The sequence below is a fragment of the Marmota flaviventris genome, chromosome 4, assembly GCF_047511675.1.
Source record: "Marmota flaviventris isolate mMarFla1 chromosome 4, mMarFla1.hap1, whole genome shotgun sequence".
NCBI classification, from domain to species: domain Eukaryota; kingdom Metazoa; phylum Chordata; class Mammalia; order Rodentia; family Sciuridae; genus Marmota; species Marmota flaviventris.
The window spans coordinates 44,988,871-45,012,847 of record NC_092501.1 but is presented as its reverse complement, the minus strand read 5'-3'; the positions used below and the strand labels follow the sequence as shown (position 1 = coordinate 45,012,847).

General features: G+C 44.1%; 1 protein-coding gene across 2 annotated transcripts; it reads right to left on the bottom strand.

The window, feature by feature from the left end:
* Positions 1 to 661: 661 nt before the first annotated feature.
* Plac9 (placenta associated 9) lies at positions 662 to 13,188 on the bottom strand. Of its 2 annotated transcripts, none has more exons than XM_071611130.1 (4): positions 12,836 to 13,188; positions 3,718 to 3,815; positions 2,397 to 2,520; positions 662 to 1,906 (listed from the first exon to the last, which is right to left on the bottom strand). In XM_071611130.1, the coding sequence occupies exons 1-4, from the start codon at positions 12,951 to 12,953 to the stop codon at positions 1,896 to 1,898; spliced, it is 351 nt and encodes a 116-aa protein (XP_071467231.1). In that variant the 5' UTR covers positions 12,954 to 13,188; the 3' UTR covers positions 662 to 1,895. The 2 variants fall into 2 exon arrangements, with proteins under 2 accessions (XP_071467231.1, XP_027787246.2); XM_027931445.2 differs by having other exon boundaries at positions 669 to 1,906; positions 12,890 to 13,177.
* Positions 13,189 to 23,977: the final 10,789 nt, after the last annotated feature.

Genomic DNA, 23,977 nt, shown 5'->3' with positions numbered 1-23,977 from the left:
ATCAAAGGTTTAAAGAAAAATCAACTCTTTTTCAAAAAAAAAAAAAAAAAGGAAACCCTTCTTAATCCATCCTATGAGACTAGTATGACCTTAGTACCAAAGCCACACAAAGACATCACAAGAAAACCAGACTAATCTCTCTTACAGGTACAAAAGTCTTCAAGAAAATCCACTAGCATATTTAAGGACTGTACACCTTGCCAAAGTGGGATTTAAAATGGAATGCAAGGCTCACTCAGTATACAAAGATTAATCAATGTAATGTGTTATTAATAAAATGAAAGGAGAACACCCCACTTGATCCTCTCATTTGATGCAGAAAAAGCATTTGAAAAAAAAAACAACACCCCCTTTGTGATTTAAAAAAAAAAAAAAAAAAAGCACTCAAGAAACAGAAGGAAAATGTCTCAATCTGATAGAAGGCGTCCACGAAATGTCCACAGCTAATGTTGCTGGTGGGATTGGAAAATAGCACAGCTGTTGTGCAAAACTGGCAGTTCTTCAAAAAGTTGAACAGTTACCACATGGTTCAGCAGTTTCATTTCTAGGCACATACTCAAGAAAATGAGAACATATCTACACAAAAACTCGTAAATAAATAAGTGAATAAATTATAGCATTATTCATATTTGCCCGTAAGTGCAAACAACCCCAAATGTCCATTTATTAATGCTTGGATGAATAAAATGAGGTACATCCATTCAATGGAACATCATTCAACCATGAAAAGGAATGTTCTGATAGGTGTACAACCTAAAAACATGCTCAGTGAAAGAAGCCAGATACAAAGGGCCACTTATTGTATGATTCATTTATATAAAATATTCAGAGAGACAAGTCCATAGAGAGAAAGGTTAGAGATCTTTAGGGGACTGGTGGGAGAGGGAATGGGAAGTAACTGCCTAGTAATTGCAGGATATGATGAAAATGTTCTGGAATTAGATGGAATTGATTGTATAACATTGTGTATATACTGAAAGCCGCTGAATTTGTAGTTTAAACTGGTTAAAATGGTGAATTTTATGTAAATTTTATTTTAATAGGAAAAAACATTTTAAAAGGGCTGGAGGTAAGGCTCAGTGGTAGAGCCTTGGTGGTGGTGGTGAGTTTCATCCCCAGCACCAACGTGGTGGGAGTGGGGTGTCTTCAGTGAACACAGAAATCCCCTGGGGAATCTCATTAAGATGCAGATTCTAATTCAGGAGATCTGGATGGGTCCTAGAGCCTGCATTTCGTGTGTGTGTGTGTGTGTGTGTGTGTGTGTGTGTGTGTGTACTGGAGATGGGAACCCGGCCTGGCCACACACTAGGCAAGCACTGTACCACCCCCAGCCCTTTTTAAAAATTTTTATATTGAGTCAGGGTCCCACTAAGTTGCTTAGGACGGCCTCAAACTTGTGATCTTCTTGCAACAGCTTCCTGCGCATCTGGGAGCGCAGGTGTGTGCCACTGAACTCTGCTAAAATCCTGCATTTCTGAGGAGCTCTGGGGTGGTGCTGTTGCTGTTTTTCTGGGGCCTAAGTTTGAGTAGCAAGGCTACTTACAGGGCCCTTCTGCTGTGTCCCTGTTATGATTCTGGGCCTCAGGAGTCTAACCTCTGGGTACCACTCCTGCTCACAGTCTGTCCCTATAAATAAGGAGGGCCGAAGCACAGGTGGCAGGGTGCTGCTCCCAGATCTGAGTCTAGAGGGGGAACCAGAGCCTCAGAGCATGGAAGAAAAAGGGAGAAGGGATTGTGGCTGTAGGGGTCTCTGTCCACATACACAGAGGACATCAAAGGAGTTGCTTTTATTTCACACAAAGGTAGGGAAAGGAGGGCGAGAAGACGCGGCTCTGGTCTGAGTTGCCCTCCACGAGGTCCCACCTCCAGCTGCTCAGCTCCTCTACCGCTGCTGCTCAGAAGTGATCTGAAAGAAAGGGGGGACCCCAGAGTGAGCTGCAGGGGGTACTGAATGGTCCCCTCATCCTCACAATGTCAGCAGTTTACTCCCCCATTCCCTCCTCAGTCCCCTGGACACACAGGGCTCAAGAAGGAAGCAGGTGACAATCCCACCATGGCCCCATCAGTGACGTGCGGGCCTTCCCTGGCGGGGATTTGGGATGGAACAAGAGTGGATGCTGGGAAGGAGATGAAAGAGGACGGGGGATCTCTGAGGCGTGCCCAAGGCCCGCGTCGGAGGGAGACACTTTCCAGGTCGGGGTTGTGAGTACACCTCGAATCAACGCTCGGCTGCAGCGGTGCCCGCGGTGGCGCGAGCTGTCCCTTCGGAAAGGCAGGCAGAGGGTCTCCCTGCTGGTCCAGGCTGCACTCCTGCGGTGGAGCAGCCACCTCTCTCCGCGCACCGAGGCTCAGGGGCTGTAGCCTCCCCAGCCTCCCCAGCCTTCCCCGCCGCTCACCGTCTCCGAGGAGGTCTGGGGCGGGGCTGAAGGGCCCCGGCGGCAGGTTCCAGGCCAGCTCCTCCAGCAGGCCCAGGAGGCCTTTCACTTCTGCCTCCAGGTGCTCCACCACCTTCTCCGCCGTCTAGAGCGGGAGAGGGGGGCGAAGTTAGGGACAAGAGGAGGGCAACTTCTGCATAGTCTGCCACGCTCAAAGGACCACTGGGTCCAGCGGGGAGAGAACTGGGTGCTCATTCGGGCTCTGCTCCCACCTCCCTGTTTCCCCACATGACAATGTCCCAGGCGGCTTGCCCTCCAAGGCCCCTCCCCGTCTGCACTCAGCTGTCTCCGTCCCAGGCTTGGCAGAAGCACCCCCTTTCTGCTTTAGAACTTGGCAGCCAGAGTTCATATTCCTTTTATTGTCGCGCCCCCTGGTGGCACAGCTGCCAAATAACAGGTTCGGGATTTTTAATTTTTCTTTATTCAGGATTCTAAACTTTTTTTGTCATGGGCTATGTTGGCAGTCTGATGAAACCTACAGAACTTTTCAGAAAAATGTTTTAAATGTAAAAAAGAAAATGCTGTAGTGTTAACAAGGAAATAAACTTTATTAAATATTATTCAAATGTTAAAAATTTTGATATAAAATATATGTACTTATTTAACTCACTAAATAAAATGATCTAAAATCGAGCATAACAATTAATGCTATCCTAACACAATAAGGAGTGTAAATGACTTGAGATATTCCTTCTTTTTTTCCTATACTAGGGATTGAACCCAGGGGTACTTTACAACTGAGATGAACTATATCCCCAGCTGTTTTTACTTTTTATTTTGCAACAGAGTCTTGCTAAAGGCTGATCTCAGATTTGGTAATCTTCCTGCCTTACCCTCACAAGTCGCTAGGATTACAGATGTGTGCCTCTGCACCTGGCACATGTTGAGATATTCCCAATGACTATAATGGCATGAAGTTATTTGTGATTTCTGTTGAGGACAAAGTTACCATACAGTTCTACTGTGAATAGGAACACAAAGTCTCAATTAAAGGTCTGCGACAATAAAGATGTAAAATTTCCCCCACATAAGCTTATGAACCCCAGGTCATGAGCCATGGTGTTACCACAAAACACAGGGACCAGATTTCTACTTTCCTTAATTCTGCATTCAGCTGGTCACCTGAACCAGCTGCCCCAGTTAGGGCAGGGGGACAGTCAACGAGGTGATTAAGGGACAGGATTGAACTGATTTCCTGCCATTCCAGGATGTGTCTGTGCCACCAGCCTGTCAGGGAAGTGGTCTTTATGCTTCATGTCCCCCACCTCAACACCTTTATTACCTCTTCCATCACGTCTAAACGGTCTGGGACCGCCATGTATCTGTCACAGCCTGTGCTCCAAGCGGGGTCTCCTTGGGAGGGGCTGAGGGGCTCAGCGGCTGTGGAAAAACGAGTCTTGTCAGTGGAACCCTTGGTTTCACTGCAGCACAGAGACTCCAGACTTGGAGTGAGGTGGGTCTTGAAAGCTCCCAAGGATGAGCAGAGAAATGCTCAGGTGCGAGCTAGTGTGCAGGTTGCCGCCACCCTATCACCACTTGTCTCTGCAGCCACCTTCACCTACAGACCCAAGTGGGCTTCATGAGGATGCAGTGCCTGGCCTGGGAAAAGTCAGGAAAGAACAGATTTTAGCCAGAGAGAGCCATGAAATAACAGGCTCCACAGGACACAACCTCCAGGGATTTGGAGTGACCAGAGACCAGAGGGTGGGAGAGGAGATGGGGCAGAGGGATCCTGGAAACAAAGCCAAAGGGTAGATCTTTATCCTAAGGCTTTAAAAATAAATAAATATGTAAGTAAGTAAGTAAATAAATAAATAAACAAACAATTACAGGGCTGGGGTTGTGGCTCAGTGGTAGAAAGCTTGCCTAGCATGTGTGAGGCACTGGGTTAGATTCTCAGCACGGCACTAAAAAAAAAGGAAAAAAAAAGGTCCATTGACAAAAAATATTAAAAAGAAAACCAATTACAATGTTCGGAGCTTTATTTTAACAGTCGAGTATTTTAAATACAGATAATAGATTGGAAGGGTAGGTCTTTGGAGGCAGGAGGTAATCAGAGTAAGGAGTGATGAACACAGTAGCAAAAGGAATAGAGGGAAAGAAAATGCGTGGGGAAAGCTGGATGTGGTGGTTGCATGCCTGTAATCCCAGGAACTTGGGAGACTGAGGCAGGAGGATTGCTGGTTTGAGGCCAGCCTCAGCAATTTAGTAAGACCCTCTGCAACTTAGTGAGACCCTGTATCAAAAATAAATAAATAAATCAAAAGTTTTGGGGATGATGTGGCTCAGTAGTGAAGCACCCCTGAGTTCAATCCCCAGTAACAAGGAAGGAAGGGAGGGAGGGAGGGAAGGAAGGAGGGAGGAAGGAGGTGTTTTAATAGTAGCATTGACACTGGGCACAGGTGATCATAGCTGGCATTTGACGAGTGTTACCAAGCAGTGTGCCAAGCAATATGTTAACTCAATATGTTAACTGCCCCTCCGACAGCCTGCTAAGACCCCCAACTTACAAATAGGGAAATTGATGCAAAGAAGGCTGAAATGCCACTGCTGGGAAGAGAAGACCTGAGATTCAACCTTCTCAACTTCGATTCACCAGTTTCCTCCCCAACCTTGTTCTCCTGGCACCACCAACCCTCACACCAGAAGTTTCAGAGCCTTGGTTCTGCGCTCAAGGTTTGGAGGTGGTGACTCTGAGCTGCCTGCGGGGCACCTGGAAGAATGCTGCCACTCAGGGTGCTGTCCCAGAGGTCAGGAGAAGTGAAGAGCTTTACAGATTCTACAGAAGGTGACAAGGACAGCATGGCGTAAGGCAGCAGGGAGGGCTAACCTGAAGAGCACAGAAGGGCAGCAACAGAAGGCCCTGCCCAGTTTCACCCCACACTTCTGCCAGAGTGGTGCAGGCGAGGCAGAGGGATGAGAGGATGGGCCAGGTCCGGGAACCCTTTTCATGAGGCTTGGGCAAGAGGGAAGGCAGATCAGATCACCAAGCCTAGAAAAGTGTTTCCTGTTGTCGTTTCTGTTTGCTTAAGCACTGGAGAAACACAGCCATGAAACAGAACTAAAGGAGTGTATTTCGTGCAAATGGGAGGCCATGGGATCCAGAAGGGAGACAGACCACCATCAGAGAAGACAAAAGGATCACAGCAGGAATGGGTCCAGGGAACTGTTTAAATGGCCAAAAAAATTGTTTAAATTTTTAAACTGTTTAAATGGCGGGGGATACTCACCTGAAGACCTCTAACTGCGAAATAAGATGGGACTGTCTGCTGAACATCATGGCCAACTGACTTGTTGACTTTTTAGGAATTCTGTTCTGGGTTGTTAAAAGCAGCCATTAAAATGGTAGCCATGGCGAGAATAGTTACACCGAAGAAATCAGAAAATGCTTTTTTAAACATTGAGAATCAGCTCATTCGTGCAGCTTTGAACAGGGAACTTGAATAAAGAGCAGCTTGGAGGGGAAGTAGAGAGGGAGGCTGTGTGGGAGTCAGCACCAATTGGCAGCTCCAGAAGCACCCGTTGCTGTAGTTTGGGTCCCAAGTGTCCCCAAAGCCCATGTGTAAATGATTGGTCCCCAGGATGCTGCTATTGGGAAGCTCTGTGGCCCTTCAGGCAGTGGGGCCTCCTGGGAGCGCCTGAGGTCATTGGGGGTGTGCCCTCAAAGGACTTTGTGGGATTTCTGTCTCTTACTCCTTTCCTTTCTGACTGATAAGGCGAGTGGTCTGCTTTGTCATAAGCCTCCAGCATGATGCGTTGCCTCCCCCCTAGGCCCAGAGCAATGGGGCCAAGCAAGCATAGACTGGGACCTCCAAAACTCTGAGCCAAAACAAAGCTTTTCTCTTTGTGAGTCAATCACCTGAGGTGTTTCATTATAGTGATGGCCAATTGACTAATACAGCACCTCTTGCAGAGAACGATTTGCTTTTTAAATTCTCCTTTTTGCTATTTTCTTCTATTGGACTTAGAAAGCCCTCCACAAAAGACAGTGGTGGTATTGTTGAATTTGGGGAGGGAGGAGGCTGGTATCCTGGCATGTTGGCTACTTATATAAAAACGAGTCTTTTAGAAACCCAGACTAAAATATGTACAGCTGAAATGCTATGATACATTGGATTTACTTCAAAATACCCCAGGCTTGGCATGGGGATGAAGGAGAGGCATGAACAGGCCTTTAGAGCAAACAAAATCAGCCCAGGGTTGACCATTGCTAGAGATGGGTGACAGTCACATGGGGGTGCATTCCACTATTCCCTCTACATTTAGGTATATGGTTTGACATTTTTCATAAAATAAGCCAGTTGTCTGATGGGGTTGTTAGCAAAAAGTAGAAGCTGTCATGGATAGAATGCAGAGGGAGGATTGTATGGGAGACCCCCATTGGAAGGGCTGGCATTGTAAGAAAGCCTTTAAGAGGTAGGGGAAGGTCAGGAGGTGATCCTGGTCTCATTTGTCTTAGCTTAAACTAGGGTCTCAGCCTGGAGAGGAAAGACTTTGCAGAGTGAGAAGCTTTTGCCCACAGTGTAGGCTGTCCCAGGAAGAGGGGACTGTCCTGGTGTGAGCCTGTGAGCATACATACCTGAGGACCTTTGATGAAGTCATTTCCCTGGGTATCACCTGCCTCCTCTCCTCCCACCCTTCTCAGAGCTCATGCAGAGAGGAAGCAATGCAACCCTGGCAGCAGACAGCGGATGAGCCAGCTGTGGATGCTCAAACAACATGCAACTGCTCCCCTCCATTGGCCTCAAGCTCCGTGTTCCCTACGTGCCTGCGATGAAGTCTGACTTGGCTCCAGCATCTCCCTGGGGAAGAGACTGGGCTGAGGTCATTCTCCACACAGCTCAGCACTAATCCCTCACATCTGGACAGAGCTGGGATCTGTGCACCACTGCATAACTGTCCATGAGCTCATCCGGGCCTCTGGGGGACTCCCTGTGAGAGAGAAAACTTGGAGTGGGCCTTGACAACCTCCCTGCCCAGCCAGCCCCACAATGGGGGCTACTCGTTGCTTTGGTCTGAATGCATTTTGGCCAAGAACATCTTGTAGGCCCATCCTCAGCCTGGCTCAGCCACTAGTTATCCCGGACTATGGAGAAACTTCTTTTGTCCTCCTGAGCCTCTGCAGCCTCTTGTGTAAATTGGGCTGGGGTTAACCCGATGCCTCCAGATGTAGCTCATCCAAGATGCTTCTCTGCCTTTCGGGGCCTGCTAAGAGGCCTTAAAAGTGATCTCCAAAGGAAAAGTTACTTCTTGGAGCAGAAACTCCAACAAGGCAAAAATTGTGTGCCTTCCGTTTCTCTCTTTCTCTGCCTTACCCCCCATATCTGGCTGTCAGGAGTGGGAAAGGCTGAAGGATTATCATGGCATAGCTTTCAGAGCCCAAACTGTGGCTCGCCAGTGTCCCTTCCTTCCTTCCTCCTGCTCTCCTGACCCCACCAGTTGGGAAATGGACCTCCTTGGATGTTGGCTTGTTTTCTCTGGCTCAGCTCCTGCTCAAGGCCTGATGTGCACCCTGGCCAGTGGCCATGGGTGGAGAAGCATCCTGCACTGCCAGAGGGAGTCCAGAAGCCCAGGGGAAGCGCTGGGTTGGCCCAGTTAGAGACCTGACCACCAGGACCTGTCCTTTGGGATAGAAAATATGATCCCTTCCCACTTACAGACCTCACAGGGAGACCTTTGGGATCTGGCATTCAGAGAGTAAGGAAGCACCCACAACTAAAGTGATTTCTTGTGCTGGGTGATGACCATTTTCTCAGTAGTGAGTCTAACAGTCGCCTTCCCGATCATCAATGTCACATCCTATTTTTACCATCAGCATTGGTCACTGGGGGGTTAATTATATTTGATCACACTCAACATAATAGAATGATAACTTTTTCCACATCTAATACTTGTATAAATATTTGTGATTCATTCAAAACCATCAGTGGCTTTTTTTTTTTTTAAGAAGCAGAAAAATAAATACATAAAGCAGAAGAACGCTACTTTGAAGTGAGTGTGTGAGGACTTCCAGTCTGTGGAGCTGCTCTGGCTGAAGCAGGAGAGGGACCCTCCAGCCCTGAAAGAGAGAGTGAAGATCCTGAGAGTGCAGATTTTTGTTTTGTTTGGTTTGTTTTGTTTAAGAAGGGATGTGTCCTAGTTTCCTTGTCCTCTGGACATTTTCTGGATCTGGATGGGAGCCCTGTGGATCACTGTGAGTGTGCCAGTGTCATTTTGATGCATTCTTTGGGTTAAGTTAGTACTTTACTTTTAGAAAGCAAGTTAAGCTGCTGTAACAAGACCCCCTTTCCATTACACCCATGTTTATTTCTCCTGTGTTTTGATTCAGAGCTGGACTGGCTGCTGGCTGGCTGGCAGCTCTGCTCTCCAAGTTGGATAGGAAGCTAGATTACTTCTATCTCGATACACTGTTTTTTAAACCACTGATTTATCATGTTAAACATACCCCCAAACCCCAGGATTCTGAGAAGGTCTCAAAACCCATCCAGGACCAAACCTCTCTCTTTGTGCTGTGGGAAAGAACACAGGGCTGGCTGTTGAAGACACTGCCTTCTCACGGTGTGCTCTCTGCCTGTCACCCAGCTTCTTCAATTGCCCTCTAAGGCCTTTCTAGGTGAGGAATCTGTGGCTCAGGGAGAGGAAGGCATGGAGCAGGGAGGTCAGGAAGTCAACTGGGACACAGCTCTCTGTGTGGAGGCAAGCGTTCTTTCCAGATCACTCTGACCAGTACTCAAGATGGAGAAGCTAAACCCATGCAGGGGTCAGAGGGTGCAAGGGTCCAAGAGGCGCTGGGATGCTCTGCTCCAAGCCAGTCCCACTTGCTGGACCTTAGCTTTCTTTGTTTTTTAAATGGGCATAACCATACTCTACATTCCAAGTGACTATTGATTTGGGATGGCTTGTTATGTGCCAAGCTTTTTTGTTACGTGCTTATTTGCATCATCTCATTTACATATATTTTGAGGTCTTTTTAATTATTTTAATTTTTTACAGACCAAACAACCAAGGATAAAAAAAGGTTGAATGACATGCTGAAGATTGCATAGCTGTTAGGTGGCGGCAGGAGAATTTGAGTCTCACTGCCTGATACTGTCTATACTGTCCCCTAGCAGTAGTGTGACTTTGTGTAGGTTAAGGGTCTCCCATCTTTGGGCTTCTGCTGCCTCCTTTGTAAAATGAGGGGCTGGACAGGTATTATAGGATCCTCACCACAAACCTCCAGCATCTTCCGTTTTGATCCAAAGCAAAAGCAGAATCTCAATGGCAGACAGATATCCATAGACACAGGGAAGGTGGTAGACAGTGACAGTTCAAGCCCCAAGGGGTGAGTGAGAATGGTAATATTAATGAAGAAGACTAGAATTAATTTGGGATTCCTCTGACAGCAAAAAGGAGCTCAGCTGAAGCTTTACCTTAAGAGAAGTTCTCTACAGGTAACACAAAGCAGTTCACTTCACTCAATATATAAAAAAGCTTTACTAGGTCAATGTGAAAAACCTCAATGCCACAATTGAGAAAGTGTAAAGTAGTTTATAAGAATCTGTACCAATGACCAATACACCTTTGAAGAAAAAGTCCAATCTCACCAGTAATCAAATAAATTCAAATTAAAATCATAAAGACCACCTATAAAGTATTATTGCAAAGAAAATTCTACCTGGAATTAGATAAAGATTCTAGATTTAGGAATCTTTTATAGAAAATAGGAGAGGTAGAGGAACAAATAAATGATATCAACGTGATAGAAATAGCAAAATAAATATGAAAAACTTCACAGGACAAACTTAGCTTTTCAATAAAGAAATTTTAAGAAAAAAAAAAGGGAGAGAGAGAGACCCTACATATTTGAAGAGATTTAGCAAGCATATCAACCAAATGAAATGTATATCACCTTACCTGGAATGAATGAATGATATATAAACACATATACACAATTAAGGACATTTGAACAGAGTGAATATTCGCTAGAAAGGGATTGTTCATTCTGGGGAGTGTGATAATTGCAGTTATGTTTACTTAAGAATTATTTTTCTTCGACAGGTGAGGTGGTACACACCTATAATCCCAGCAGCTTGGGAGGCTGAAGCAGGAGACTGAGGCAGGAGGATTGTGAGTTCAAAGCCAGCCTCAGTAACTTAGTGAGACCATGTCTCTAAATAAAATATAAAGAAGGGCTCGGGATGTGGCTAGTAGTTAATCACTCCTGGGTTTAATGCCCAGGACCCAAATTATTTATCTTTTAGATATACACAAGGAAATATTTATAGATCTTTATATTTATAGATGAAAATACAGGATGCCTGGAATTACTTTTAAATAATCCAGGCAGGAGAGAGGATGTAGACTCATAGATAAAACAAGATTGGCCATGAATTAGTACTTAAGGCAGGTTTCTAGATATGTTACACAATATTCTATGTTTATGACTATTATTTTGTATAGTTTGTGGCCTAATGTTCACATCATCAAAAAATTAAGGAAAACTCTGTACCCCAGAAATATGTATAATTCCTATGCATCAAATAAAAATAAAAAAAATTATATTTTTTAAAATGTTAAGGAAAACAGTGGGATATTGTCTGAAATCTGAAATGTTATAAATTAAAATGTGAGAAAGTACATTAACATATTTATACTTTCTTCTTTTCCATCTGTAGCAATGAGCGTGCATAATCAGAAGGAAAAATAATGCTTAAAAACGAATTTAAAATGTATATATCAATTGTGGTTAAAAGAGCCACAAAAAATCACTTTGGGGAGGAGCTGGCTCCTCCCTCAGAGAAGCACAGAAAGGCTTTGTGCCTTTAGCTGTGGGAGCCTGGGCTGAGTGGGAGGAGGGCCCCTTGCCCAGGGAGGTGATGGGGAGGTCATGCAGTGTGGATAGAGCTCTATGCTGGGCAGAATTTCCACCCTTCTTCAACCAGCCTTAAGCAGAAGCAGTTGATTATCTTTACCAGGTGAGGAAACTGAGGCTGGGAGTGATCTGGTTGTCTGAGAGCTAGATTGGATGTGTGCTTCTTGGTGGGCACCTCCTCTCATCCTATCCCTGAAGCCAGCTTGGGGGATGACTTGCTTCTCCTCAATTTACAGAGGAGGAAACAGCCTCAGATGTGTAAAGTGACTTACCCAAGGTGGAAGTTCCCAAGGATCAGGACTGCCTGAGTCCTTTCCCTGAGTACTCAGTCAGTACACTGGTCCCCGAAAGCCACTCCTACATTTCTATGTCAACAGGGCACTTCTGCATGGGTGGGTCCAACAGCCTGTCTGAGGGGGCTGCAGTGCTGGATGCCTGGACAGGGCTCTTTCTTGCATCCATGAGAAATGAGCTTTCTCCTCATAGGGACAACTGGGATGAGCAGCAACTGTTCCCTGAGTAAATGGGAATCTGGCTGCGAAATGTAAAGTGCTGTACAATAAGGAGAGTCTTGGTGTGGAGGGACGTGCCTCTGTGTATATATAGTCCTGGGTTGTAGGACAATATGTTCCTTGACACGAGTTACCCTGTCTCTTCACAGTTTCGCCTGGGAAGGGGCAGCATCAGACTGCAGGAGAGAGTGCGTAAAGGGAACAGTGCAAGGCAAGAAACCCAGATGGCCTCTCCCTCCTGTAAGCCCCCCTCCCCCTCCACTTCCACTCCCCATCCACGGTAGCTTGGACCCTCAAGGAAACTGGAACCCTGGAGGCTTGCCTCCACTTGCCTGCAGAACCCCCTCAGGCCACCTGGCATTTGAATCTGGGCCTTGCCTGGTCATTCATGCTGTGGAGCTCAGCTGCCAAAGCAGTGCCCCCTGAAGCCAGACCTGGCCGCCCCCGCAGGCCTTGGGGGTGGAGATGGCTTCCAGGGCTGCCCCACCAAGAAGCCTTGACCTCCATCCCCACCCTTCCTCTCTCTCCCGCTGGGCCCCTGGCATGGGCTTTCTGAGCTCTTGTCCCCTTTGGTCGCTAAAACTTTCTCTTTGCCTCTTTCTCCTTTCTTCTTGCCCATCCAGTTCCTCTTTTTCTTTTCTTCTTGTTCTTTTGTTTGTTTGTTTGTTTTTCAGACTCCTTTTTCTTTCTATTCTCCTTCATATCCATTTATCTCCAAAGCCTCTTTCTGTCTCAGCCTTTCCTTCTCTTTTTAGGCTCCCCCTCTCCTTTAGCACTTGTTCTTATCTTCATTTCTCCGCCCTTCTCTGCTTCTTTCTATTTTCTCACCGCTGTCTCTCCCTTTCAGCATCTATCTCCTCTCTCTATCTCTATCTCTCTATCTCCATCTTTATATCTATCTCTTTGCTATCTCTATCATCTCTCTCTCTCTCTCTCTCTCTCTCTCTCTCTCTCTCTCTCTCTCTCTCTCTCTCCATCTCTATCCCTCCTTCCCTCTATCCGCCTCTTTCTTTGCCTCTGTCTTTCATTCCTACCTCGCCATCTGCGGTCTCCCTGGGTTCCCTGTCCGCGCCCCGGGTCCCACTCACCCGCCAAGGCGCCCGCGGCGCAGAGCAGGGCGAGCCCAGCCTGTGCGCAGAGCAGGAGCCCCATGGTGCTGGCCTGGCAAATCTCAGCGCGGTGTCTGCCGGCGGACGCCCTCCCCAGGATAGCGCCGGCCGGCCCAGGAGGAAATGCTCCAAGTCTGAGCCAAAATTCCTGGGCGGCTCCGGCTTTCTGGCTCCAAAACGCTCTTCCACTCCAGAGGCCCCGCGGCACCCCGCGGATCTCAGAGACCCCAAAGGCCAAATCTCTTGCGTTCCAGCCAGGGCGCCACCCCAGGAAGGGTATTCAGGAGGAGGGGATTTGGGGAGGACATGTAGCCCTAGGAGGCTGCCCCGGGAGTCTAGAGGTTCGTTAGGAGCCCATTTCACAAATAGGCAGACTGACTCTCTGAGAGAAGTGCTTTCCTCTGTGTCACCGCAAGTTGTTGGCACAGGACCTGAAGCCGGACTCCTAGGGAGCTTTTCTGTCTACCCAAGGACAAGATATTAACGCTAATGCTGTCCAACTCCATCTGACCCTGAGAGGGAGATTCAGGCAAGGTGTCTGCCCTCCACAGAAGCCCACTGCTTTGGTAAAGAAGTAGCAGCAATATTAAAAGACGCCTTTCGAAAGAAAATAAATTCATGGCTGTCATACAGATAGAAAATGAGCAAGTGACAAAGATTTTATTTAGCTCCTTGTTAAAGAGGGAACAAGTAGATGTTACAAGCAGTCCTAAGAATGGACTTAGATTAGGAAAAGCGGCTTGCACGTGCAAAAAGAATTGAACTCTTACACTCCAGGAGGGATGGGAACCACGACAACCTGTAGCAGACAGAATTACAGATCTATAGACAAGAATTTTGGGGGGCTGAAGGCACAGCTCAGTGGTGGTATGCTTGCCCAGCATGAGCAAGAACCTGGGTTCAATCCCTAGTAGTGGCCCTCTACTAGTGTTAGGTAGACTGTAGGGAAAGAGGAAAGGGAAATCACATAGTCACACATTGTGTCTAACCTTTAAGGAGTTCATGCTCTAGTAATTGTTGTGGAACTAATAAACAGCTGCTGAGCTTTGGTTGGTTGACTTCTACTGTTCGCCATCTCTGATCCTTACTGCAATCTCACATGGAGCACCTCATTATCCATTATGCAGATCAAGAAATCGAGGTTCAAAGAGGTCAAGAACCTTGCAGATAACTTGCAGATAAGTCACACAACTGGCACAAAGAGGGGTCAGGACTAGAATTTTGTTTGTCTGCTTCTGCACAGCCTGGTTCTTGGATAATAACACACTACATCCTGTTGTCTTTATGCTAAGCAAACTGGGTGGGTTTCTTCATTTCAAGAGCTGGGTGAGTTTTTTGGTGATCTTCTAATCATCCCCTACCTTCCTCCAGTTTAGAACACAGAAACTGAGACAAGCGCAAAAAAATAATAGTTTTAGTGAAAATACAAATTAAAGGTACAGCCCTGACATTTCTGAGGGCCCTGAGTACCGGAGGACCCTGCTTGCTGCACGTGGAACCCCTTCATTGCCAAGGCTGGGAGAATGACTTTATCCATCAGGAGTCCCCATCCAGTTTATTTGGAGGAGCCTCTGCAGGCCAGGTCTGTCTCTCCGCCTTCTCTGTTCCTTGCAGTGGTAGTGCAATTGTCCCACATAATTACCTAACAATTAATCCTCATATCCCATTTCCTCCTGAACAGTAAGACAACAGCTTCAGGCACAGACATTCTGAGTCCTCAGATCTGTCATTGAGACTAGGATCTAATTTTTTAAAAGCCTACATGGGGATTATGATGCCCAGATGAGCTGGCCTAGAAGGGTGGGTTTATTTTAAGAATGCCAAGAATTTCTCACACTTGGTTGGATATTCCACAGTAGCTTAGCTGTGTGGGAAATTATCAAAGAATACTTAAATCCACAAAGATTCTTTAGCTCAGAGCCAGGGGTTGGTTGCCTAATATTTTGAAATTAAGATTAGACACACACACACACACACACACACACACACACACTCTGATTTCTTGATATGTTAGAGCATAAAGTAATGAAGTATACAATGCAAAACTTCAAACTCCTCCCTGTCACTAATTTCCTCTGCCCAATAATTCCAGTTCAGTTTCCGTAGCGTCGTGGACTCTCCTATTTTTCTCTACATATTTCTTTTCTATTATATATGGAGAAAAAAATATAAACATGTTATCAAATAACAAATATTTTGCTTTTACATTCATGTTTACATCAGTCCTAGCATCAATCTTGGAAAAAATTTGGAAAAAATTTATAAAAATGAGTACAAATAAATCTACTTCATTCCACATAGGAGCTACAAAAGATCCCATGGATGAATATACCATTATTTATGCAAACAATACCCTGTTGATGGACACATGTGGTGTTTCTTTTTTTCCCCCAATATAAAACATGCTTCATGAACATACTTGTGCATATTACAGTTTCATGTATTTATTTATTTAGGTACTGGGGATTAAACCCAGAGACATTCCACCATTAAACTATATCCCCAGACCTTTTAAAGATTTTATTTTGAGACAGGGTCTAAGTTGCAGAGTCCCTGAACTTCCAATCCCCTTGCCCCAACCTCTGAAATAACTGGGATTACCAGCATGTGCCACCATGGCTGGGCTCCTGTATTTTAATAGCAAATTTATAGGAACAGCACAGAAGATGGATAATATTAAAAACAATAGCATGAAGGACAACTCAGAAAGGCATAGTGAGTGGAATCCACTGATTGATCAAAATTCTACAAATGACATTTAGTGGCTGTCAATAAGAAGTTAACTTAGTTTTTAAAAAATCTAAATGTTGGCATGGTCATGGTAAAAAAAAAAAGCATTTGTTTATAATCATTATACAGTTGAATTGCCAGAAATTGTTCTCTGAAACATTTTGATCTGCATTCCTGCTTTGCATACTTAACATTTATATAAAAAAATCACACACAAATAAAAATGGAAAAGTTGCCAATATCTGATTCCTCTACCCTAGTTTTCTACTTATAATCATCCACTGAGGCACCTTTGACACCTTGGGGACAGAGGGGATGTTTAACATCAGACCTACCAACAGTGGTTTGGTTTGTTGTTTTTGAGATGCTGTGGCTCAAACCCAGGGTCTCATGCATGGGAGGCTTTCACACAGCTACACACACACACCCAGCCCCAGAGTAGGTTCTTACATAAGTTCTCAATGTGTCAGAGTGCTATTTGGAGGTCATTTGGCATAACTACTGCACGTTTGGCATGGATAGCACAGATCTTATTTGTGTCTTCTAAAAAGACAACCAGAGAGTCTTCATTTGCTTCCAACAAATCGGGATAGCTGCCCTCTGGAAGCCCAATTCTGTTTTTAAATTGGAGCAGTTTCTCACACCAGATGCTGGAAGAGGAGTTAATGAATCTGAAATTTAGTGGACAAACTAGATGTCAGAGCACCACAACACTGGGCCTGTAACTCTGAGTTTTCTTCGTCTCTACACTAGAGGGCGCTTGTTTCAAGCGATTTTTGTAGCCAAGTGCTTCTTGGGCGTTTTACCACTTGTGGTTTGGGAGGTAGTGGGCTTTGTTGGAGGACTCATTTTGAGACTTTCTTGCTCCCTTCTAATGGAGTTCAGCGCACTAGAGGCAGTGCAGGCGTTAGAGAGGGAGGGCAGCTGTAAATACCATGTTTCTTTTCTTTATTTCTCCCTCCCTTTCTCCCTCTCTTCTTTCCTTCCTTCTTTTTTCCTTCCTTCCTTCCTTCCTTCCTTCCTTCCTTCCTTCCTTCCTTCCTTCCTTCCTTCCCTCCCTCCCTCCCTCCTTCCTTCCTTCCTTCCTTCCTTCCTTCCTTCCTTCCTTCCTTTTTTCCCCCCTGTGCTGGGGATTGAACCCAGAGCCTGCATGTGCTAGGCAAGTGCTCAACCACTGAACCACATTCCCAGTCCCCACTTTCATGTATTCTGGAAAGGCTAGATTCCTGGCAGGGCAATCACAGAATGAGAGAGCCTTTATTTTTTGTCCATAAGGCAAACACTGCCCCCAACTCTCACTAAACCACGGGGGTGGGGGGTGGGGTGGGGGGAGGGCAGTGTGTTCCCAACTCTGACATCACTGTCTGCGTTGGAATAGTGCTGGAGGAGGTGTCTTTATATAAAACACTTCTGGAGTGGCAGGACCTGAGGTCACAGACCCACGTGTCCAGGGCTGTTCCCCAACACCTGATTTTTTTTTTATTTTTTAAATAAAATCCTATGCTGCAAAATGGTATCTTCTTGTTGGTTTTATTTAGTTGCTGTTATTTAGAAGTGAGATTGGGTTGTGTTTGCCTACTTAAATACTTTCCCCCACTATTTCCCCTCTTTTCTTTATATATTCTGATTATTTATGTAAATAAATGCCTTTTATCTATGATGGCAATGTTTTCCCCAGACCTCCTTTAAACTATCTTTGTGGTGTCTTTGCTCAGGAAGTTTAGATATTAGGTACCAAATTTCTCAAGATTTTCGTTTTAATATTTATTTATTTATTTTTAGTTGGACACAATATTATTTATTTATTTATCTATTTATTTATTTATTTTTATGTGGTTCTGAGGATTGAACCCAGAGCCTCCCATGTGCTAGGCGAGCACTCTATCGCTGAGCCACAACTCCAGCCCCATCAAGATTTTCCTTTATGACTTCTAGAGTTTACAATTTGCTTATGATTCCACACTTCAAAATTATAAAAATGTTTTCCATTATTTTCTCCAAGTAGTTTTAAATGTTTTGAAAGGTGTAATCTCTATTCCATTTAAAATTTTTCTGTGGTTGTGAAGAAAGAAAAATATTTCTAACTTAACATTTTTCCCCAAATGGACATCTAAATATCCTCCTGCCCTATTGTATAGTCTATCCTTTAGCTGCTAATTTTCTTTCTTTCCTTCTTTCTTGATGTATTAGGGATTTAACACGGGGTAATTTTCCACAAAGCCACATCCCCACATCCCTGGACTTTTTTATTTTTTATTTTTAAGGTCTTACTAAGTTGCTTAGAATCTTGCTAAGTTTCCAGGCTGACCTTGAACTTGTGATCCTTTTGTCTCAGCCTCCCAAGCTAGCCAAGTCATTTAGCTGATAATTTGAAAATAAATTAAATTATTGGCTGACTATTTGTTCCCAAATGGTATTCTGGAATAATTTCTGGCCATCATGTCTGTCCAATGGTTAAAGAAACAAAAATCAAAATAGCAGTATCACTTCAATAAATACTTAACTATTAAAATTAAATAGTCATTGCTCATCTACAATAATGATAAACTCTGAGGTATAAATAAAGGGACATATCTCAAACATGATAATTACTTCTATCTTAATCAAACAGTTCACACATGCATAGAGGATAAAGGAGAGCTGTGTTCCTGTTTTTTTTTTTTTTTTCTTTTTAGTTTGGAAGATTGAACCCAGGGCACTTAACCACTGAGCCACATCCCTAGCCTTTTTTAATATTCAGAGATAGGGTCTTGCTAAGTTGTTTAGGACGTCTCTAAACTGCTGAAGCTGGCTTTGAACTCTCAGTCCTCTTGCCTCAGCCTCGCCAGCCATGGCATTGCAAACATATGCCTCCTTGCATGGCTGTGTGTTCTTTCTTACACCAGGAATGAGGTAGAGATGCTGTATCCATCGAAGCAGTTAATAATCCAAGGGCAGTTCAATGCAATAAAGCACAAATCAAAAGAGGAGGTATTGTGAAGGAGATAAATTATTGCTATTAGTAGAAGATTTGATTGCTTACCTAGAAAATCTGGTAGGACCAGAACTACTTGAATGATTCCATAAACTGCCTGAATTTATGACAATTGTGTGTTTATTTCCTCACACTAATAGAAACCAGCCCAATGTATACGGGAAATTTCTGGGCAAGAAGACAGTAAGGGCCCAGTTTACTAAAGTCCAACATTCTCTATAAATAAGCCCTCAAATTCAAAATTGGGAAGACTGGCATCAGGGGAAGGAACTAACAGAATATACCAACCAGATGCCAGGCCACAAAGCACACTGGTGGCCAGGAAGCAGGAAGTACCATCATTTATTATTATTCTGTCATTTGCTGGATGCCTTCTCTAATCTCGGTGGTGTTTTGGACTGTACATGCCTTATCTCATTTAATCTTTGCACCAGGTAGGTATCTTCATCCCCATTTTTCAAGTAAAATTTATGAAATATATTTACTCTAAGGTCAGAGAGTAGCAGTTTCCAGGTTGGAAGGCAGGTAGGTCTGCCTGCAAAATCCACATCTTCAGCATTAGGGAGCCTCTTAACTCTCAGGTCCCAGGAAAATCATAGATAATGAGGGAATGTGGAGGATGAATAAGGTGAGAACAAAGCTACTGGGATATTTGGGTTTCTCTGCCATGAGCCTCCTGCTGCCAGGAAAGAACACTCTTGGCCTGAGCTAATGAGGCACCCTTGGTGCAGGAGCCTCTAGTCTCTCTTTTCTTTAATGCTTCCTTACCCTGCAGGTTGCTTTGAAACCCACGCTGAATATAAGATGAGTCTGGGAGGATCGAGGAGGTGGTCCAAGGTACAGAGAGACTATTTAGAGGTGTGGGGATTTGCCCCCATGGTGCCAGGCTGTACCAATGCCCAAGGTGTGTACTCAGGTTTGCAGCCTGCTCTGGGGCTTGCTCTCCTTACTCATGCCCAAAGCAAAGGTCCAAGGGAAACAGGAAGCTGGGGGTGGCCCTCTCTCTGAGCACAGGCATGGGGTGAGAGTCAGCCCAAATGGAAAGCCTCCTGGCTAGGAGTGCCTGAACCACACAATGCGTCCTTGTCTTTGACATTTGGCACCAGGAAGGATTTCCAGATCCACCAGCGAGACCCAGCCAGGAGAGAACTCAGCGATGCCCCATGAGGCAGCTTGGGCTTTGCCTAGGAGGCTGCTAGCCCAAGAACACAGCAAGCTATAGCCAGAGAAGAGAACCAGGACATCTGGGGCAGGGTGGGGAAAGGAGGGAGAGAACTTGGAAAGTTGAGATTTAGGAAGCTTTTTGGTTGTTTATATTTTGTTTTTAAGCTACCATCTTTTTAGAATGCATTCTCAACCTCCTGCCAGGTGGGAAAAGATATAAGAGGAGAAGAGGGTCTGATTGGTACAGGGAGAAGCGAAATGCAGGATGAGGGTCAAGGTTTAGTGTTAATAATTATCATAACAGTAACAACAGCTCAAATGCCACGATTCATCCATTCTGACTTTGTGTTAAGCTCCTGTGAAGTGGCGTAGAGTGTTTCTCAGTCCGTCCCATCAAGGGCTGGGATGTAGCTCAATGGTATGTCCAGCTGCCCTGGGCTCAATGCCCATTAATGGGGGGAAGGAAGAGGGTGTGATAAAGGTGATGGCTTCATGATCTCTCTACTGTAAAATTTTCCTTTTGTAATAAATATCTCATGGGAGATACTTTAATACTATGTAAATATCTTATGATTATATTTTTACCTACTAACCCTTTCATTCATTGCTGATTCCCAGCTCACTATTCATGAACACTGTGTTTCCAAAGGGTGGTTTTCTAGACGTAGAAGGGCTTAGGCAGTCAGGGCAAGATGGCGAGTGAGGAGGTCAGGAGTGGGGCCAGAACTAAGGAGCAGGGAGAGGGTCTTCTGATGAGGTCAACTTCCTCCTTGATGAAAGTGCTCATGGAGGACACAAGCGAAGGACCCAATCAGACAAGCACTTCTGCATTCATGCTCCTAAGTGGAGGATCCAATAGAAAAACTAAAACAGACAAGTGGACAGAGGGGGACACCAATCAATAATAGTGAAGAGCATGTGGACAGGAGAGGAGATAAGGAAAGGAGGAAATTCCACAGATCACAAAAAGAACAAGCCAAAACTCCCCCATCAAATTCCCAGCTCTGGGGCCCCTTCTCTTCAGAGAAGCCTATCTCTGTAACTCTGTTGCTTTTACAATAAGCCTACTTCTTGCTTGCTATCTCTGTGTCCTGTTCTTCAATTTGCTGAACAGAGACAATGAACACAGCAGCCCTCGCCAGTAACACATTCAACAATTCCTTATATATTTATTCATTTAGTTTTGTAGTGCTTGGGATGGAACCCATGGCTTTGCACATGCCAGGCAAGTCCTCTACCATTGAGCTATACCCCTCAGATTTTTAGATTTTACTTTGAGCAGGGTCTCACTGTGTTGCCCAGGTTGGCATCAGACTTGTGATCCTCCTGCCTCTGCCTCCTGAGCTGCTAGGACTACAGGTGTGCACCACTGCATCTGGCCTCTGCTTCCCTTTCTTGAGGTTCTGTTTGTGCTCGTTGCTACTGGAGTGCCATTGATCCCAGGCCCTCTCAGCAGACACAGCTAGGGAATACAGGTTAGCAATTCTGAAATTATTTTATAGGTTTCTAGGATTCAGCACATAATAAGAATGCTATATTTAGTGTGAGCTAGTTTTCTCACTGTGGATGAAATGAACTACAAATAAAGAAAGAGAGAGGGAAAAATGAACCTTTTGTGTATTTCAAGGTGAATTCATGTTTTAGACAGATGGAGAAATAAACGTGCCTCAGCAATTCCACTTCTATGTGCATAATTGTGAAAATATACCAATAGGAATGTTGATAAATGCTCTACATAATAGTCCTAAATGGAACTATCCAAATGTCAATTGACATCAGATGTGGTAATGAATCACTGTATGCAAATTTGTGGATGAAAATATAATCAGTTAGAGGAACTTTCACAAAAAGCTGTGATTCACTCTGTATAAAATTCGAAAATAGGCAAGATTAATCCAAGCTTTGAGAACTCAGTGTCAAGTTCTTTTGTGGGCTGGGGGAGGGTAGTGATTGTGAGAAAAACAAGGGAGTCCCTGATATTGTTCTGTCCTTTGACCTGGATGCTGGTTACACAAGTGTGTTCAGTTCTTTTATTTTTGGTATCTAAGATTGAACTCAGGGGCACCTGGCCACTGAGCCACATCCCCAGTCCTATTTTGTATTTTTTAAGAGACAGGGTCTCACTGAGTTGCTTAGCTCCTCGCAGTCGCTGAGGCTGGCTTTGAAACCAAATTCTCTTGCCTCAGCCTCCTTAGCTGTGGGATTAAATTCTAGCAAGTGTGCTCAATTCTGAAAATGTCTTGGTTAATTCAATATAAAGTTTTTGCAAAATCTTCATCTCCTGGTCTAAATCTCATGTTACCTTCATTTCAACTCATGATACAAAAGCCTCATTGAAAACAATAGAACAATTCTGAACAAGCCCACCCTGCTTCTTCTTCCAGACCACGTTGAATAAGCATGCTGATAATCCTTTCATGACTGTCACCATCTCTAATCCAGGAGGTTGAAGGGATTATTGTCACCCCACCTACCTAGGAGCACAGTGTAAGGAAGGGAAGTGACCTGCCCAAGGGTTACCCCCTGCAGAGAGAGAGTAGGACTGCAGACCTGTTGGGGGTTAATCCAGCTAGCCATCTTTTCTTCTAGAATTCTCCACCTACTTAATGCCTTCTACAGATTTCCCACCAAGGTTAAGGGAGAGAATTAAACTCTAAAGCCTAAGGCTTGCCTTGTTTGTAATTAACATTTACCCTATGCATTGTTTGAAAACATATTTTTAAAGGTCAAATCATGACCTTCAAACAGATATAAAATGAACACTTTCTAGGGATTTTCACTGAATCCATGAGGAAACTAGGCAGATTTTAACTGACTCAAAGGAGAAGTCAAAAACCACAGACTTATATAAAGCAAAGGAAAGTTAAAGAAGCACAGATAATGCTCAAATAAGCTTCTTCAAGAGACAGAAAGGGAAGTTAGCTGAACCCATCTGCTACAGTAGAATATACCTGTGTAGAAATGAGGGTTATTTTGCATTGCCAAAGTTTTTGTGATTTTCAATAGGCTTTCATGTTGAGCCCAGCTATCATTAGTTTTATTCCACACCCTTTGTTTCTTTGTTGGTACTGGGGATTGAACCCAGGGACACTTAACCAACTAATCTACATCCTCAGCCCTTTTTTATAGTTTACTTAGAGACAGGGTCTCACTAAATTGCTTACAGCCTCTCTAAATTGCTGAGATTGGCTTTGAATTTGCTATCCTACTGCCTTGGTTTCTGGAGCTGCTGGGATTACAGGCATGCACCACCACATGAAGCCTTTTATTCCACCTTTAGGACTGATTTGAGGAAGGTGAAAATCCAAAACTGTTCAATGTGAACCCTTAATTTAGAGCCATGGGTGCTTGAGAAATAACACTTGTTTTCCTCTTTGAAGGGGACATTTAAGAATAAACCTAGAAAGTGACAGGAACTGTAAAGTGTAGCGCTCTCCTCAGTGAGAAATTTTATTTTATTAAATAATCAAGGGCATAATAAAATCAATGTAAAAGTTAGAAGGTTATTCTGGTGAAACAAATCCAGAATCTTTCAACATAGATAAGTTACAGAGAAAAAAGAAAAACCCTTTGTATCATAGCTGAAGATGGAAACAGCAAATCAAGGAAATGAGGCCATCAAAATTACACAAAGTATTATAAGATTTCTAAAGTATTTTGTAATGTAAAAAAGTGGATGATACATTTTATTCATTTATTTGTTACTAGGTATTGAGCTCAGGGGCACTTTACCACTGAGCTAAACCCATTCTTTTTAAAATTTTTTATTTTGAGACAAGGCCTCACTAAATTGCTGAGGCTGGCCTCCAACTTGTGAACTTCTTGCCTCAGCCTCTCCAGTAGCAAGGATTATAGGCATGTACCACCTGGAGTGGTTTTGCCTATGATGCATTTTATACGCATTGCATGTTATGTTATAAATATTATTATATACTGTGTTAATTTTGCTTGATAAAATTCATAGTGTGATAAAACAACCTTCCATAAGATTTTTAACATTTGTCATCATATTTAACACATTTCAGACTCTGGTATTATAAACAAAGCAAATAAATTTTTTTATTTAATTAATTTTTTTCCTGCTGGTGATTGAAACCTGGGCCTTGCTCATGCTGGGTAAGTGCTCTCCTACTGAGCCACATTTCTGGCCCCACAACTTATTTTAAATTCTTCATTACGCTTTTTCATATTCTATAACA